The sequence below is a fragment of the Mustela erminea genome, chromosome 2, assembly GCF_009829155.1.
Source record: "Mustela erminea isolate mMusErm1 chromosome 2, mMusErm1.Pri, whole genome shotgun sequence".
In the NCBI taxonomy this organism is placed as follows: Eukaryota; Metazoa; Chordata; class Mammalia; order Carnivora; family Mustelidae; genus Mustela; species Mustela erminea.
In genome coordinates this window covers 28,407,527-28,426,846 of record NC_045615.1, presented here as the reverse complement: position 1 = coordinate 28,426,846, position 19,320 = coordinate 28,407,527, and the positions used below count along the sequence as shown (strand labels likewise).

General features: G+C 35.2%; 1 protein-coding gene across 7 annotated transcripts in view; it reads right to left on the bottom strand.

Moving 5' to 3' along the window:
- Nucleotides 1-19,320, bottom strand: part of DDX60 (DExD/H-box helicase 60) — a 113,753-nt gene that overhangs the window by 5,877 nt on the left and 88,556 nt on the right. For 6 of the 7 annotated variants that reach the window (XM_032332591.1, XM_032332590.1, XM_032332588.1 and 3 more), the window contains 3 exons: nucleotides 13,031-13,178; nucleotides 11,209-11,351; nucleotides 7,228-7,379 (listed from right to left, as the gene is read on the bottom strand). In XM_032332591.1, coding sequence (XP_032188482.1) covers nucleotides 7,228-7,379; nucleotides 11,209-11,351; nucleotides 13,031-13,178 — 443 coding nt within the window. The remainder of the gene's footprint in view (nucleotides 1-7,227; nucleotides 7,380-11,208; nucleotides 11,352-13,030; nucleotides 13,179-19,320) is intronic. The other variant, XR_004283171.1, reaches the window with a different exon arrangement.

Sequence of the window (19,320 nt, the reverse complement as noted above, 5' to 3'; positions counted from 1 at the left end):
AAATGTAGTAACATTTACATTATAGGGGCACCTGGGTGGGTCAGTCAGTTAAGTGTCTGTCTTCAGCTCAGATCACAATCTCAGGGTCCTGGGATTAAGCCCCACATCAGGCTCCCTGATCAGTGGGAAGGCTGCTTCTTCCTCTCTCCATCCCCTCTACTTGTGCACATTCTCTCTCTCACTGTCTCAAATAAGTAAATAAAATCTTTACTTAAAAATTCACATTATAAAAGTCCTAGAGGAAGAAGAGTAAGAAAAGGGGACAGAAAATTTATTTGAAGAATAATAGATGAAAACTTTCCTAACAGGGGAAGGAAAAAGATATCCATATCCAGGGGGCACAGAAAACTCCCAATAAAATCAACAAAAGCAGATCCACACCAAGACATAATTTAAATGGCAAAATATAGTGATAAAGAAAAAAAAATTAAGATTAGCAAGACAAAATAAGGCAGTTACCTACAAGAGAAACTCCATAAGGCTATCAGAGGCTTTTTTAGCAGAAACTTTCCAAGCAAAAGAAAAAAGGATTCAGAAAGATCAAAACCACACCATACATCCGTTCTGACATATTTCAAGTGCTGAATGGGAAAAATATACAGCCAAGAATGCTCTATCCAGCAATTCTATCATTCAGAATAGAAGAGATAAAGAGTTTCCCAGGCCAAAAAAAAAAAAAAATTTTTTTTTAGAGCAGTTCATGACCAACACACTAGCCCTCCAAGAAATATTAAAGGGGACTCTGAGTGGAAATGAGAGACCAAAAGTGACAGTATGAAGGTAGGAAACACAAAAACAGTAAAAATGAATTCTTTTTGTAAAAGACCACCCAAGGTACTCACAAAATAGAAGTATGTAAAAGAAGGTATCTTATATCTAAAACATGGGGAGGAGAGGAGTAAGGAATGGTTCAAACCTAAATGACCACCAGCTTAATATAGACCAACAGTTAAAAATGCAGAGGATGTAACCTAATGGTAACCAAAAATCAAAAACAACTAATAAACATGCAAAAATAAAGAAAAGAAATCCAAATATATCACTAAAGAAAACCAGCAAACCATGAAAGAGAGAAAGACAAGAAAGGATCAGAGAAAATCTTTAGGAACAACCACAAAACAAGTAATGAAACAGCAATAAATGTATATATCCACCAATAATTACATTGTATGAAAATGGACGAAACACTTGAATCAAAAGATACAGGGTGGCAGAATGGATTAAAAGAAAAAAAAAGACATCTATATGCTGCCTATAAGAGCATTGTAGCCCTGAAGACACCTCACAGATTGAAAGTGAGGGGATGAAGAAATATTTATCATGCAGTTGGCTGTCAAAAGAAAGCCAGACTAGCAATACTTATATTGGACAAATTAGATTTTAAAGCAGATGGTAACAAAAGACAAAGAAAGGCACTATATAATCATAAAGGGGAGAATCCAACAAGAAGATATAATAATTGTAAATATTTAGGCACCCAACATGAGAGCACCTAAATATGTAAAACAGTTAATAACAAGCATAAAGGAACTAACGGATAATAACACAAAGATAGTGGGGGACTTTAACATCACACTTACATCAATGGCCAGATCATCTAAACAGAAAATCAACAAGGAAACAGTGACTTTGAATAACACACTGAACCAGACGAATTTAACAGATATATTCAGAACATTCCACCTTAAAACAGTAGAATACACATTATTTTCAAGTACACATGGAACAGTTTCCAGAATAGATGACATATTAGGCCACGAAACAAGCCTCAAGGATTCAGAAAGATCAAAACCACACCATACATCCTTTCTGACCACAACCTCGAGAAACTAGAAATCAGGGGCACCTGGGTGAGTCAGTGGGTTAAGCCTCTGCCTTCAGCTCAGGTCGTGATCTCAGCATCCTGGGATCGAGCCCCACATGGGACTCTCTGTTCAGCAGAGATCCTGCTTCCCCCTCTCTCTCTACCTACTTGTGATACTCTCACTACTTGTGATACTCTCTCTCTGTCAGATAAATAAATACATAATCTTAAAAAAAAAAAAAAGAAACTAGAAGTCAGTCACAAGAAAAAATCTGGAAGAACCACAAATACATGAAGGTTAAATAACATGCTACAACACAATGAATGGGTAAACGAGGAGCTCAAAGAATAAATTAAAAAGATATATGGGGGCACCTGGGTGGCTCAGTGGGTTAAGCCTCTGCCTTCAGCTCAGGTCAATATCTCAGGGTCCTGGGATCTAGTCCCGCATCGGGCTCTCTGCTCAGCAGGGAGCCTACTTCCCCCTCTCTCTCTGCCTACTTGTGATCTCTCTCTCTGCCAAATAAATAAATAAATAAAATCTTTAAATATATATATATATATGTGTGTGTATATATATATATATATATATATACATATATATATATATATATGGAAACAAATGAAAATGAAAACACAATGGTCCAAAATCTTTGGGATGCAGCAAAAGTTGTTCTAAGAGGAATATTTATAGCAATACAATCCCACCTCAATAAGTAAAAAAACTCTCAAATAAAAAAAATCTAATCTTATACCCAAAAGAGTTAAAAATAACAAACAAAACCTAAAACCAGCAGAAGGAAAGAAATAAATGAAGATTAGAGCAGAAATAAGTGATGTAAGAACTAAACAAACAAACAATAGAACAGATCAATGTAACCAGAAGGTGGCTTTTTGAAAAAAATCAATAAAACTGATAAACCTCTAATCATAAATTAGAATGGAGAAATAGCTACCAACACTAACAGAAATACAAACAATTCTAAGAGAATATTGTAAAAAACTATATGTCAACAAATTAGACAACCTGGAAGAAATAACTAAATTCCTAGAAACATAAAACCTACCAAAACTGAAACAGGAAGAAATAGAAAATTTGAACTGACTGAATACCAGTAAAGAAATTAAATTAGTAATCAAAAAACTCCCCAAAAACAAAAGTCTAAGACTGGATGGCTTCACAGGCAAATTGTCCCAAACAGTTACCAAAGAGTTAATTACTACTCTTCTCAAACTATTCCAAAACATAGAAGAGGAAGGAAAATTTCCAAATTCATTCTGTGAGGCCAGCATTGCCCTGATACCAAAACCAGATAAAGACACTACAAAAAAGAGATCTACAGGCCAATATCTCTGATGAATGTAAATGCAAATGTCTTCAACAAAATACTGGCAAACTAACTCCAACAATACATTTAAAAACTCATTTATCTTGATCAACTTGGATTTATTCCTGAGTTGCATGGTTGTTCAATATTCACAAAGTAATCAATGTGATATATCACAAAATACAAGAAAGGCTAAGAACCATATGATCATTTCAATAGATGCCGAAAAAAGCATTTGATAAAATACAACATGCATTCATGATTAAAAAAAAAAAAAACCCTCAACAAAACAGGCTTAGAGGGAACATACCTCAATATAATAAAGGCCATACATGGAAAACCCACAACTAATATCATCCTCATTGGGAACAAACTGAGAGTTTTCCCCTAAGGTCATATCCACAGTAATCAGACAACAAAAACAAATAAAAGACATCTAATTGTGTAAAGAAGTAAATTTCACTATTTGCAGATGACACGATGCTATGTATAGAAAACCAGAAATACCACTAAAAATCTGCTAGAACTGAAATATGAATTCAGTACAGTCACAGGATACAAAATCATTGTACAGAAATCTGTTGCATTTCTATACATCAATAATGAAGCAGCAGAAAGAGAAATTAAGGAATCAATCCCATTTACAATTGCATCAAAAACAAAAGATACCTGGGAATAAACCTAACCAAAAAGGTGAAAGATCTGTACCCTGAAAACTATAAAATCCTGATGAAAGAAATGAAAGACGACACTAAGAAATGGAAAGACATTCCATACTCATGGAATGGTAGAACAAATATTGTTAAAATGTTTATACTACACAGAGCAATTACAGATTCAATGAAATCCCTATCAAAATACAACCAGCGTTTTTCACGGAGCTATAAAAATCCTAAAATTTGTATGAACCACAAAAGACCCTGAATAGCCAAAGCAACTAGAAGAAGAAGAAAAAAAAAAAAAAGTAAAGCTGGAGGCATCACAATTCCAAACTTCAAGTTATATTACAAAGCTGTAATGATCAAGATGGTATGGTACTGGCAGAAAAGAGACCCATAGATCAATAGAACAGAACAGAAAACCCAGCAAAGGACCCACAATTATATGACCAACTTTGACAAAGCTAGGAAGAATATCCAATAGAAAAAAGACCCATCACTTCAACAAATGATGTCAGGAAAACTGGACAGCAACATGCAAAAAGAATGAAACTGGAAGTGGTGCCTGGGAGGCTCCTTCAGATAAGCCGATGCCTTGGGCTCAGGTCATGATCCCAGAGTCCTAGAATAGAGCCCCATGTCAGGCTTCCTGCTCAGTGGAGAGTCTGCTTCTCCCTCTCCCTCTGCCCTCTCCGTCCTCCTCTCTCTCTCTCTCTAAATGAATAAATAAAATCTTAAAAAAATGTATGAAACTGGATAACTTTTTTATACCATATATAAAAATAAATTAAAAATGGATTAAAGGGATTAAGAGTCACTTATAGTTTGTAGGGGGGTGAGGTTATGGACATTGGGGAGGGTATGTGCTTTGCTGAGTGCTGTGAAGTGTGTAAACCTGGCGATTCACAGACCTGTACCCCTGGGGATAAAAATATATGTTTATAAAAAATAAAAAAATTTTAAAAATTTAAAAAATTTTAAAAAATGGATTAAAGGGACGCCTGGGTGGCTCAGTTGGTTAAGCAGCTGGCTTCGGCTCAGGTCATGATCCCAGCGTCCTGGGATCGAGTCCCACATCGGGCTCCTTGCTCGGCAGGGAGCCTGCTTCTCCCTCTGCCTCTGCCTGCCATTCTGTCTGCCTGTGCTTGCTCTGTCTCCCTCTCTCTCTCTGATAAATAAATAAAATCTTAAAAAAAAAAATGGATTAAAGACCTAAATGTGAAACCTGAAACCATAAAAATGCTACAAGAGAACAGAAGCAATAACTTCTTTGACATTGAATATAGTAACTTCTTTCTAGATAGATCCCCCGAGGCAAGGAAAACAAAAGCAAACAAACTATTTGGACTATGAAATAAGTAGCTTCAAGGGCACCTGGCTGGCTCAGTTGGTAGAATGCGGGACTCTTAATCTCAGGGTTGTGAGTTCAAGCCTCGTGTTGGGTGTGGACCCTACTTAAAAAAAAAAAGTAACTTCTGCAGTGAAGGAAACAATCAACAAAACTAAAAGACAACCTAGGGAATAGAAGAAGATATTTCCAAATGACATATCTGATAAAGGACTCTATGCACAATATATAAAGAATTTATAAAACTCAACACCCAAAAAGCAGATAGTCCAATTAAAAAATGGCAGAAAACCTGAATGGACATTTCTCCAAGAAGGACATACAGATAGCCCACAGACACATGAGGAGACGATCATCTTTCCATCAGGGAAATGCAAATCAAAACTACAATGAGATATCACCTCATCCTTGTCAGAATGACTAAAATAAAAAAAAAAAAAAAAAACAAAAAAACACCAGTAGGTGTTCATGAGGACATGGATAAAGGGTGACCTTCCTGCACTGTTAGTAGAGTGAAGACTGGTTCAGCCACTATGAAAAACTGTATGGAGTTTCCTCAAAAAGTTACAATTAGAACTACCCTACTAACTAGCAATCACACTACTGAGTTTGTATCCAAAGAATACAAAAACATTAGTTCAAAGGGCTATATGCACCCTTTTGTTATAGAAGGATTATTTACAGTAGCCAAGATATGGAAGCAGTCCATTATCAAGTGTCCATCAACTGACAAATGGAGATTATATATATATATATATTTCAGCCATAAAAAAGAATGAAATCTTGCTATTTGCAATAACAAGGATGAAGCAGGAGAGTATAATGCTAAGTGAAATAAGTCAGCCAAAGAAAGATAAATACTGAAGGATTTCACTCACTTGTGTAATTTAAAAATAAAACAAACAAGCAAAGAGAAAGAGAGAGAGGCAAACCAAGAAATGGACTCTTTTTTTTTTTTCAGCATAACAGTATTCATTATTTTTTCACCACACCCAGTGCTCCATGCAATCCGTGCCCTCTATAATACCCACCACCTGGTACCCCGACCTCCGACCCCCCGCCCCTTCAAAACCCTCAGATTGTTTTTCTGACTCCATAGTCTCTCATGGACTCTTAACTATAGAGAACAATCACATGCTTACCAGAGGGGATGGGGGAGGGGGATGGGTGAAATATATGATGGGGATTAAGGAGTGCACTTGTCATAATGAACACAAGGTGATTAAAATAAAAAACTTTATTTATTTTTTTTTTATTTTTTTTTGTTTTTTTTTATTTTATTTATTTATTTGACAGGCAGAGATCACAAGCAGGCAGAGAGGCAGGCAGAGAGAGAGGAGGAAGCAGGCTCCCCACTGAGCAGAGAGCCCGATGCGGGGCTCGATCCCAGGACCCTGGGACCATGACCTGAGCCGAAAGCAGAGGCTTTAACCCACTGAGCCACCCAGGCGCCCCTAAAATAAAAAACTTTAAAAAGGAATAAAATACATCTGCATCAGTGAGCTATGAAATTTTTAAAAAATCAATATTTATCTAGTGTCCCAAGTTTTAAATCCTTTAATTCAATAAAAACTGCTCAAAATTTTATGCAAATTTTCTACTGAATCACTTATTAGTGTGACAGAATGCCCCTATCACATCTATGTGCTCAGTGCCTGGACCAGTTTCTCTACTTTCAGGCAAATCCAAGAGGATATATCCTTCCTTACTGTTTTTGAAAATGATTGTCCTTTGGCAAGGACAAAGAGCTAAAACAATTGTCCTATGCTCAGTCTTCAGAAGTGTGAGTTATATACCTTTTTATATACTTCTCGCAGATAATGGTGAGTTTTTAAAATAGCTTATAATCAATAAATAGGATAGTAATAAATAAAAACACATCTGTGAGAGTATGCAAATATATCTGCAGGGTACATCTTTAGGTCAAGTGAGTCACCCTAAGTTCTAAGATTTTGCTGGTAAACCACAGGTAGAGGTAGAAATGAAAGAGAAAGATGGAGACACAGACATGAGTACAGACATGGACACAGAAAGATAGAAGTTGAAAGATTAGTGGGGGGTGGATAGCGGAAGACAGATAAAACATACCTGTTGTCCTGGACTAGTCCTATCAAGGAACCATGTTTATAGAAATCAAGTGCGTAAGCATTAAGTGGCATTCTTCTTCCTTGGTTATCAAATATCTGTGACGACAACACAGGAGCCTGATTGTGATTGATACCAATTGTGCGTAGAATGACCTAAAGAAACACAAATCTTTTTGTTACTTATATGTAAAGAAAGTTTATGCTTTCTTACATTGTGCTTTATAGTTCCTTTCTTTATTCAACTTTTTTGAAGCACACTGTTCATGATGAAGTAAGAGAGTGTCTTTCATACACACTGGGTTGGTGCTATCCTAAGCAAGTCTAGAAAATGACTTGGTACCACCTACGAACATTATTGCCTCACAGCGTACTCGGCAATTTCAACTGTCCAGCCATGAGAATAATAACAAGAGTCACTAGGAAAGAAAAGCTAATTTTATTTTTTTTTCATTATCCTAATTGGTATAAGAGATATCTTTTTTTAAATTTTTTATTTTTTATAAACATATATTTTTATCCCCAGGGGTACAGGTCTGTGAATCACCAGGTTTACACACTTCACAGCACTCACCAAAGCACATACCCTCCCCAATGTCCATAATCCCACCCCCTTCTCCCAACCCCCCTCCCCCCAGAAACCCTCAGTTTGTTTTGTGAGATTAAGAGATATCTTATAAACAGAGTATCAGAGATCTGGTGCCTTCTGTGTCTCAAGAAAAGAATTCAACTCTAACAACGGCAAGAACCCAATCACCAGAATACAAAGGAAGGGGAGAGAGAGATACAAGGAAAGAGAAAAAAAGTAAGAATAGCAAGTTAACAAGTCAATAGCCTTTCAAGTCTGGTCATTTTATGAAAACTATACAGGGTCAATAGGAACTACTCTAATACACTAATCAGTACAACTACTTTCTCAAATGATTTGGTGGTAGCATGAAAAGTTCTTTTATCACTATAAGTTCTTGTTCTTATTCCATTATGATCCAGAAACCTGTTTGACCTAAAAAATCCAGAATATTTACATTCCAGGGAAACTATTGCACATGGGCACTAGATTTTTGTAGCAGCCCTTTTTGTAACAGTAAAGAATAAAAACAAACACAAACAGTTTTTAAGAGGAAACTAGATCAATGGTTTGTTTTATATCCACACTCTGAAATATTATGAAGCAGTGAAAATAAAATAGAGCCTCAACTGACAACATGAATGAATCTTGTGCAAAGAGCAAAACAAAACAAAAGCAAAAAACAACATCCAGGAGACTAGAGTAAGTATTCTTTTACTTTCTATAAAAATCAAAAGCAGCAAATAGAAAAAGGAACTTTGGAATATGATGTTTTTTAAAGGAGAATTAAAAACACAAAATTCAGGATAATTTGTATCCTAGGGAAAGAGGAAAGACAAGGGAGTAAAATAGAGGAGGAGTACATGGGTCCTGAGTACATGGGTTTTCATTTTAGTTTAATGCTTTACAGCTTATCTATATGTTATTTAAAGATTATATGAATACCTACGTAGCATTACATTAAAATGTAACAAACAATAAAAGCAAAATAAGATTTGAGAGGTTATAACTTACATTAATAAAGGAAAATTGCATAAAGTGAGTTGGGTAAGGCAAAGGACATGTCGCCATCAAGGCATACTCTAGAAATACTCATCTGTGCAGGATGCTTCAAAATAAATGATATAGAACCTGCTTCTTCTAACACACCAGCAGGAACAATGAAAAGTCTGTATTAGTTCCTGCTTTGTACCTTAAAGATCTCTTCTAATTGATGGTGACTAGGTGGCAATAAGACGAAGACACTATATCATATTATAACTGTATTAGTGTTCCTCAAAAACCCCATGGAAAAATGTGCACATGGAAGGGAAGCAAAAGTTAATGTGACCTACTAACCATAAGTTGAATTAATTGTAAAATAGAAAAAAAAGGGAAATTATAATACTTAATAATTAATGTCTTTTTTTCAATGTGATTAGCTACAAACTTCTTACGTAAGTATTATAATTATAGAAATAAAATACAGAGAAAAAGCTTCATAAAATTTTTTTAAAGATTTTATTTATTTGACAGACAGAGATCACAAGTAGGCAGAGAGGCAGGTAGAGAGAGAGGAGGAAGCAGGCTCCCCACTGAGCAGAGAGCCCGATGCGGGGCTCGATCCTGGGACCCTGGGATCATGACCTGAGCCTAAGGCAGAGGCTTTAACCCACCGAGCCATCCAGGCACCCCAAGCTTCATAAAATTATTGATCTTATAAGCTAATTTCAGTCCTCTGTTATTTCTATCTCAGAATTCCGCATTCTCCCACATTCTGTTAAGATACAACACCCATGAGGGTAAAGACCTGGAGCAGTGGTCTCTAAGTAATTTTTAAACCCTGTACATTATCAATTTTTTAAAAAAAGTCCTTTCTCATCTCTTTTTTCATGAATGATTTTTTTCTCATCTTATAAAACAAAAAGCTTCCTCAAAGTTCTTGGGGTTTAAAAATGTACAGAGTAGCAACAAAGAGCCATATTGCTTTCCTATTAAGAAAATGGGTGACTTAAGGACTAAGCAAAAAAATAACTTTTTTTCTTTTAAATTAGGTTGTTTCCAATTACTTGAATTCAGCAAAATTACAGTGGATCTAATTAAGTTGTTAATTAAGAGATCATTAAAAATATGTTTGTGATAATAGACTGGTAGGTGATTTGGGACAAACAGCTCAGAATTAGAAGAATTGTGTATCACTGTTATAAAAGTTGTTCCATTCTGAGCTACTTCTCTATTTGAATAAGGCTTCTCAACATTCAAATTAAAATTTGAAGCTGGAACTGTTTCATTCTAAAAATAAGTAAATTTTCATTCTTAGTTATTGTACTAATTTAAAAAGAAATAGTTTCATCCATCCCATTAATACATTTCTAATATAACATTAATTTTATTTTTGGTAATTACTTCTCAAAATTTGTATTATATTTAAGTTTCTGCAATTAACAGGAAATAACCTGTTGTATACTATTGAAATTGCATTCTTGTTTAAATTGAAATTGCATACTATTTAAGCTAAGAAATGTGATAGACAGGGTAGCTTAATGTTTAAAAATATATTACATTAAGGTAAAATTAGGTTGCGGAATGTATAATCTAAATATAAGAGAAAAGAACTTTAGCAAATTTTAAGTCATTAGAAACTTTATTCTTGACTGTTTTTAACTTCATAATTATTAGTATTCAAATGCCTCAGCATTCAGATTACATTTTATACATTAAAAATGATATGGTAACTTTATTTTAACATATCAAAGTTTATCTGAAGCTGGAAATTATATCATCAGAAATTAGTAGAACTTGTGACAAAAATGTAGGTGTCCATTTAAAATTCACAAAGGTCTATTTAGTTTTTCAAAATTCTTTTAAGTGATACTGGACTATTTTACATAAGAGGACTGTCTGATTTGGGGCTAGAATAGAGTTCAAACCCTAGTGTCAAACCATAACATCAAATATAACAAAACTTATTTTCTTTCTCAAACTTTGTGTTAAAATAAAAATTAAATTTCTGTAAGTTTATTCCAACATTCAGTGAATTATCCAACATATTCCCAATGTGTCTAGTTCTTTGTACACCATTTTGGACATCAGTGATCCAGAATACATATGGGATTTATAACATTTATAGCCAAACCAGGAAGTCCTCAAGATAGTCTTATGTGCTCTTTTCACAGAAAACTTGCATCAAACCACAAAGACAGAAGAAAAGTGGTGATACTTGGGAATTCTGTATAATGGAGCAGGGTCCCTCATGTCAACACTGAAAAACTGAAATCATATTGGCCTCAAGAGTACCATTTCCTGGATATTTCTGTTCATACACCTGGATTTTTTTTTTCCAATTTGGGAAATTTGAACTCTTTCTAAACAGCATAGAAGTATGCATTCAATTCTTTCTTTAAAGATCTTTAAAGTATAAACCCCATTTCCACTTACATGGTTTGGAGTATTTGGTTGAAGCAAATCACCATCAGAGTTCCCAGAGAGACAAACAAATGGGGAAATAGCTACTCTTCCTTCTTTGCAGTTCATCAAGTGAGATACAAGTTCAGAGTCCTCACATTCTTTTCCTGTGAAATCTGGCCACATAAGTTGGAATAGTTTAGCTTTTAAAAAAATCAGCCAAATTGTTACACTTTATGCACATTCTCTAGACCATGCTACAATGGAGTAATTCAATTTTCCAAGACCTATGACAGACTGCATGAGTATATCACATAGCATGAGTAGCATGGGGCACCTGGGTGGCTCAGTAGACGTTAAGCCTCTGCCTTTGGCTCAGGTCATGATCCCGGGGACCTGGGATCAAGACCCACATTGAACTCCTGGCCTAGTGGGGAGCCTGCTTCTCCCTCTGCCTTCAGCTCCCCCTGCTTGTGCTCTCTCTCTGAAAAATAAATAAAATACTTTTTTTAAAGAGAGTTGCACATCTTGGCACAGCATAATTCAGTAAATGTTAGCTGTTAATGTTATCAATATTATGAAATTTGGTATTATGTTTTAGTTCCTTGATCAACAGGTAATAAAAGACTACCTTTAAATTGCATGCTCTTTTAACACAGAATTATTGTTATTACCTTGAAGCTTTTTCCCACCGAACTTAGATCTGGTCTCACAATCATTCCAGCGAGGGTATCCCAAGAGGCTACTGTCAATGGGTTTGGAAATGGCATATGAGAAGAAATATTTTTTCCATTCCCATTCTTTTTTTAAAAGATTTTATTTATGTATTTGAGAGAAAGAGAGAGCACATGCACACAAGCAGGAGGAGGGGCAGAGGGAGAAGCAGGCTCCACACTAAGCAGGGAGCCCAACATGGGACTCCATCCTTGAACTCCAGGATCATACCCTGAGTGAAAGGCAGATGCTTAACCAACTGAGCCATCCAGGCATCCCCTCTATTCCTGCTCTCAAAAAGCACCAGATTGTGCATTCAAAGGTGACTCTAATTTGTAATGAAGGCACTCCTATTTTGCTTCCTTTGAGATGTTCACAATGATCCACTGTTACTGTTTGCTTTTGTTCATGCTGCTTCTCACTTTAATAGGCCCAGGAAGTAATAGGCTCTGCTTCCTTTTTCCAATTGAAGATGTTAGGGTATAATAAAACTAGGAAATTGCTACCCATGACTCAACCCTTTCCTTTTATCCAAGTCAGCTTTTCCTGTTTATTTTCCCCTCAATTTATATCCAATGGCTTATGAAAAATAAGAGCAAAGATTAATGTGTTTACTATGTGCTAGATACTGTTTTATGATATTCACATATATTAACTGAATTATTTAAATCTCACCCAAACTAGGTTTGTAAAGCCATTCTCTTTTTTATATAACTTTTGAGAAAATTGAGGCATGAATATGGATTATTGAAATAATATGGAATCTTGCCCAAGGTCTCCCTTCTAAGAATAGCAGAACCAGAGTTTGGGTCCAGGTAATCTTCCAAGTCTATACATATTTCTTCAAGAAAATGAGTGATAGAATGGTCTCTCATATTCTCTTCATTTCATAAATGTCCTTACTGCACTTTCCAGGCTTGCCCCAAAAGCAGTCTTTAATCAAGATGGTTTATAAATGACTCTATTTATTTTTATTCTCCACTGCCCTTTTGGCTTCTAAAAATCAAGAGTTTCCTTCTTTGGAAAGCAGATTTTTTAAGGCATAACTGATCCTTCCCAGGCTCTTCTCTTCCTCTGGAAAAAATATTCTTTTTTTTTTTTTTCTTTAAATTGTTCCACAGTGGAGCTAAGATATACTTACCTATTTTTGACAATGGGAGTTGATATTCCTGTTTCATATCAGCCAATTTGGAAACATTTAGTAGGAAAGAGGCAAAGGCTTTTGTAATGTCCATGTTATACTCATGTAAAGCATCGTTAAAATCCTCAGGGAGATCATCAAGGAAAACCTAAATCATCAGGGATATCATTAAGAACAATGGAAAGCCAAATAGTTTTTTTAGAAAGATCTATATGCCTTCCTTGAATACTAAAACTTTGGAAGAGTGGCAAAGAACACTGCAATATAATTCTGTAGTCACATTATTTATTCAATTATTCATTCAATTTATTTAGTCAATTATTTATTCAATAATATAATTGTTACATTCTTTCATCTGTGAAATTGAAGTAAAATTCATTTTTTGTTTCTATATGTATTTATAAAAACTAGTACACTCACTTAAAATTTTGCTTTCACACTACTTAATCAACACCATCTTTTTCTTTTTTTTTTAATTTTTTATTTAAATTCCAGTGTGGTTAACATCTAGTTTAATATTAATTCCAAGTGTACAGTATATTGATTCAACACTTCCGTACAACACTGACCACATTTCCTTAATAGATCCCAGACACAGGACTTTTTATATCTTCCTTGGTTAGTTTTGAAAGGTTGCATTTTCTAGGAATATGCCCATTTTGTCCAAATAACAAAATGTAATGGCATAAATTATTCATAATACCCTCTTTTAGTCTTCTCAATGTCCAAAGTAAGATCTGTAGTAATATCCCATTTTATGTCCCGACATTTGTAAAATTTACCTTTAATTAGATTTTCTATTTGTTTTATTTTCTGAGCTTAAGCTGAAAAATTAAATCATTGATTTTTTTCAGCCTTTAATCTTTTCTAAGATATAATTATAAGGCTATAAATTTTGCTCTAAACATTGTATGAGTTACATCTTGTATTTGTATATTTATTATTGTTTAATTAAAATATTTAATGATTTCATTTTATTTTCATCCTATTTATATTTTGTCCAATGTATTTTCTTAATTTTTTACTTTATTTTTTCAGTGTTCCAAGATTCATTGCTTATGCACCACACCCAGTGCTCCATGCAATACGTGCCTTCCATAATACCCACCACCAAGCTTATGCAACCTCCCACCACATTCCCCTCCAAAATCCTCAGTTTGTTTCTCAGAGTCCACAGTCTCTCATGGTTTGTCTCCCCCTCCAATTTCCCCCAACTCACTTCTCCTCTCCATCTCCCCATGTCCTCCATGTTATTCCTTATGCTCCACAAATAAGCGAAACCATATGATAATTGACTCTCTCTGCTTGACTTATTTCACTCAGCATAATCTCTTCCAGTCCCATTCATGTTGATACAAAAGTTGGGTATTGATCCTTTCTGATGGAGGCATAATATTCCATTGTATATATGGACTATATCTTCTTTATCCATTCATCTGTTGAAGGGCATCTTGGCTCTTTCCACAGTTTAGCAACTGTGGTCACTGCTGCTATGAACACTGGGGTACATCTGGCCTTTCTTTTCACTGCATTTGTATCTTTGGGCAGGGTCATAGGGTCATAGCAGGGTCATAGGGTAGCTATATTTTTAATTTTTTGAGGAATCTCTGCACTGTTTTCCAAAGTGGCAGTACCAACTTACATTCCCACCAACAGTGTAAGAGGGTTCCCTTTCTTCACATCCTCTCCAACACTTGTTTCTTGTCTTGTTAATTTTGGCCATTCTAACTGGTATAAGGTGGTGTCTCAATGTGGTTTTGTTTGAATCTCCCTGATGGCTAATGATAATAAACATTTTCTCATTTGTCTGTTAAATATTTATATGTCTTCTTTGGAGAAATGTCTGTTCATGCCTTCTGCCCATTTTTGATGTGATTATCTGTTTTTGAGCATTCAGCTGAGGAGTTCTTTATAAACCTTGGATATCAGCCCTTTGTCTGTAGTGTCATTTGTGAATATCTTCTCCCATTCCGTGAGTTGCCACTTTGCTTTGTTGACTATTTCCTTTGCTGTGCAGAAGCTTTTCAGATACTTAATTGTGAAATTCACGAATCATAATTTCAGACAGAAGGTCTTAAGGGCAGCTAGGGGGAAGATATGCCTTATGAACAGAGGAAAGACCATCAGAATAACATCAGCCCTGTCCATAGAAGCCAGAAAGGGCTGGCAAGACATGTTCAGGATACTAAATAAAAAGAACATGCAACCAAGAATACTCTATCCAGCAAGGCTGACATTCAAAATGGTTGGAGAGATAAGACTGGCAAGAGTAGGTGGCACTACAAGAAATATTGAGGGGCATTCTATAAAAGAAAAAAGAACCCAAGAGTGACATAGAACAGAAATTTATAGAGACAATCTATAGAAACAAGGACTTCACAGGCAACATGATGTCAATAAAAACTTATCTTTCAATAATCACTCTCATCATAAACAACCTAAATGTTCCCAAAAAATGGCCCAGGGTTGCATACTGGATAGAAGGACAGGACCCATCCATATGTTGTCTACAAGAGACATATGTGGAACCTAAAGATACATCCAGACTGAAAGTGAAGGGATGGAGAACGATCTTACATGCCAACGGGCCTCAAAAGAAAGCTGGGGTAGTGATTCTCTCATCAGATAAATTAGATTTTAAGCTAAATACAGTAGTCAGAGATACAGAAGGACACTACATCATTATTAAAGGGTCTATCCATCAAGAAGATCTAACAATTTATAAATATTTATGCCCCCAATATGGGAGCAGTCAACTACATAAGTTAACTGTTAACCAAAATAAAGAGTCATACTGATATGACTACATTAATTGTAGGGGATCTTACCATGCCACTCTCAGTAATAGATCATCCAAGCAGAAAATCAATAAAGAAACAAGAGCTTTGAACGACACATTGGACCAGGTGGACCTCATAGACATATACAGAACTCCCCACCCTAAAACAACAGAATACTCATCCTTCTCGAGCACACATGGAATTTTCTCCAAGATAGACCACATACTGGGTCACAAATCAGGGCTCAACAAATACCAAAAGATTGAGATTATTCCCTGCTTATTCTCACAATGCTTTGGAACTGAAACTCAACCACAAGAAAAATTTGGGGAGGAATTCAAACACTTGGAAGCTAAAGACAATCCTGCTCAAGAATGTTTGGATCAACCAGGAAATCAGAGAAGAACTTAAACAATTCATGGAAACCAATGAGAATGAAGACACATCAGTCCAAAACCTATGGGATATGGCAAAGGCAGTCCTGGGGTGGGGAAATATAAAGCCATCCAAGCCTCACTCCAAAAAACTGAAAAATCCTGAATACAACAACACTCTTTACTGGAAAATCAACCCCAAATTAAGCCAACCACCTGCCCAAGAAGGGAAATAATCAAGATTAGAGCAGAGGTCAATGAGTTAGAAACTAGAGATGCAGCAGAACACATCAATGAAACTAGAAGCTGGTTCTTTAGAAGAATCAATAAGAACAATAAACCACTGGCCAAACTAATCCAAAAGAAAAGAGAGAGGACCCAAATTAATAAATAATGAATGAAAGGGGCAGAGATCATGACTAACACCAAGAAAATAGAAACAATCATCAGAAATTATCAACATTTATATGTCAGTAAGTTAAGCAACCTAGATGAAATGGATGCATTCCTGGAAATCTATAAATTTCTAAAACTGAATCAGGAAGAAATTGACAGCCTAAATAGACCAATATCTAGTAACGAGATTGAAGCAGTGATCAAAAACCTCCCAAAAAACAAGAGTCCAGGACCTGATGGATTCCGTGGAGAATTCTACCAAACATCCAAAAAAACAGATGATACCTATTCTCCTGAAGCTGTTTCAAAAAATAGAAACAGAAAGAAAACTTCCAGACTCTTTCTATGAATTCAGCATTACCTTGATCCCCAAACCAGGCAAAGACCCCACCAAAAAGGAGAATTTCTGACCAATATTCCTGATGAATATGGATGCCAAGATTCTCAGCAAGATCCTAACGAATATGATCCAACAGTACATTAAAAAGATTATCCATCAAGACCAGGTGGGATTTATCCATGGCATGCAAGGGTGGTTCAACATTCGCAAAACAATGTGATAGAACAAATCAATAAGAGAAAGGAGAAGACCACATGGTTCTCTCAGTTGATGCAGAAAAAGCATTTGAAAAAATACAGCATCCATTCCTGATTAAAACTCTTCAAAATATAGGGATAGAGGGAACATTCTTCAACTTCATAAAACCTATGAAAAACCCACAGCGATTATCATTCTCAATAAGGAAAAGCTGACAGCCTTCCCTTTGAGATCAGGAACATGAAAAGCAAGGATGCCCACTCCCACCACTGTTCTTCAACATAGTACTAGAAATACTAACAACAGCAATCAGAAAACAAAAAGAAATAAAAGGTATTAAAATTGGCAAAGAAGTCAAACTCTCTCTATTCACAGATGATATGATACTTTATATAGAAAGCCCAAAGTCTCCACCCCAACTACTAGAACTCATACAGCAATTCAGTAATGTGGCAGGATACAAAATCAATGCACAGAAATCATTTGCTTTCTTATACATTCTAACAATGTATTTGTATCAATGTATATGTATCAGTGTAATTATTCTAACAATGAAAATATAGAAAGGGAAATTAGAGAATTGATTCCATTTACTCTAGCTCCAAGAAGCATAAGATATCTGGAAATAAACCTAACCAAAGATGTAAAGTATCTGTACTCGAGGAACTACAGAACACTCATGAAAGAAATTGAAGAAGACACAAAAAGATGGAAAAACATTCCATGTTCATGGATCAAAAGAATAAACATTGTTAAAATGTCTGTGCTGTCTAGGGCAATAGTCTATATCTGTCTATATCTGTGCCGTATACTTTCAATGCCATCCTGATCAAAATTCCACTGACATTTTTCAGAGTGCTGGAACAAACAATCCTAAAATTTGTGTGGAACCAGAGGAAACACCGAATTGCTAAGGAAATGTTGAAAAATAAAAACAAAGCTGACGACATCACTTTGCCTGATTTCAAGCTTTACTACGAAGCTGTGATTACCAAGACAGCATGGTACTGGCATAAAAACAGACACATAGACGAGTGGAACAGAGTAGAGAGTCCAGAGATGGACCCGCAACTCTGTGGTCAAATAATCTTCAACAAAGCAGGAAAAAATATCCAGTGGAAAAAAGACTCTTCAATAAATGGTGCTGGGAAAATTGGACAACTATGTATAGAAGAATGAAACCCGGCCATTCTCTCACACCATATACAAAGATAAACTCAAAATGGATAAAAGACCTCAATGTGAGGCAGGAATCTATCAAAATCCTAGAGGAGAACATAGGCAGTAACCTCTTCGACATCAACCACAGCAACTTCTAAGACATGTCTCCAAAGGCAAAGGAAACAAAAGTGAAAATGAACTTTTGAGACTTCATTAAGATAATAATTTTAAAAGGTATTTTACTATTTACTATTTACTATTTACTATTAACTCTCCTGCTATTTCTTTTGTTGACCTATGTGTTTAGAAATGCATCTATCTAATTTTCAGGCAACTCAGGAATTTCGGATTCTTCTGGTAAGTATTTACTTGGCATACCTATTCTTCTGTCATTTTACCTTCAACCTTTCTGGGACCATATAGCTAAAATGTGATTTGTATAAACAGCATAGAATTGTGGTTTTTTTCTTAATAATATCTAAAAATGTTAGTATTTTACCTGAAGTATTTAGTACATGTCTTTCCAATGCAGTTACTTATACAGTTGAGTTTGTATATACAAATTTAATATTTAGTTTCTATCCAGACCATATATTATATATTATTTTTCTCTGTTCTTGCCTTTTTTTAAAATCAGGTTTTCTTCTATTAACACTTGTGCACTATTTTGCTAGTCTTTATCCCAGAGAATATAAAATACATTTTTAATTTTCACAACTCTTAATAGTATAAGAACTTAAAATATTCAAATATATTTACCCTTCCCAACACTTATGTTATGATTATCATGCATTTTAGTTTATATATATATAATAGATTTTATAATTATTTTTGGATACAGTAGATATTTATTTATATTTACCCACACATTATCCTTTCTAGTAGATTTCATGACCTGTTACATCTTCAAGTCTCCCAAGTTTAGATGTTTTTGTCTGCCTAAAATATATGATATTTCTTTTAACACATATACAAGAAACTATTAGAACTAACCAACGGTAACAGCAAAGTTGGAGGATACAAGATCAACATAAATAGTTG